The 469-nt window shown below is 64.2% G+C and overlaps 1 protein-coding gene across 1 annotated transcript in view; it reads right to left on the bottom strand.

Annotated features, from left to right (window-relative positions):
- LOC104490348 (acyl-coenzyme A amino acid N-acyltransferase 2-like) overlaps positions 1–462 on the bottom strand; it is a gene marked incomplete at its 5' end in the record, with an annotated part of 4554 nt that extends 4092 nt beyond the window's left edge. Inside the window, 2 exons of the mRNA XM_010132619.1 lie at positions 259–311; positions 344–462. Of these exons, the coding sequence (XP_010130921.1) occupies positions 259–311; positions 344–462 (172 nt within the window). The remainder of the gene's footprint in view (positions 1–258; positions 312–343) is intronic.
- Positions 463–469: the final 7 nt, after the last annotated feature.

Below are 469 nucleotides of genomic sequence, written 5' to 3'. Positions count from 1 at the left end.
TTCGCGGGTCCCGCCCGTGCGGGGGGGCCCCAGCCAGTATGTCCAGGACAAGCCTTTGGGAGCGTCTCCGTAGGATTTCAACAGAAAAAAAACTGGGTACCTGTCTGTGGGGTGGTGTTCGGATCTGTTATGGAATATGGGTTTCCCGGGTGACATCCTTTGTACGTTTTTCTTTTAAAGACACTTCCTCTGCTCTGGGCAGAGAAGCCGGGGGGTCCTGCCACCCCCAGGTGGAAGGTCTCCGGCTGGGGCACTCACCCGGCGGCAGGAAGAGGGAGCCCCTTACGCCTCCCTCCTTCAGCCGGATCCTTCTACGCCTCCCTCCTGCAGCCGGGTCCTGCGCACGCCGGGGGCCGTGAACCACCTCTCCACCTCGGCCCTGGCCACCACCGGCCCGGGGATGGTGCCGGGCACGCTGTGGCCCTGGTGGACCAACATCTCCACCTTCATCGGGGTGCCGGTGCTGCGG

Source organism: Buceros rhinoceros, unplaced genomic scaffold, assembly GCF_000710305.1.
Source record: "Buceros rhinoceros silvestris isolate BGI_N320 unplaced genomic scaffold, ASM71030v1 scaffold32483, whole genome shotgun sequence".
Lineage (NCBI taxonomy): Eukaryota > Metazoa > Chordata > Aves > Bucerotiformes > Bucerotidae > Buceros > Buceros rhinoceros.
Note: the sequence above shows the minus strand (reverse complement) of the source record. Positions and strands in the feature narration are given on the sequence as shown.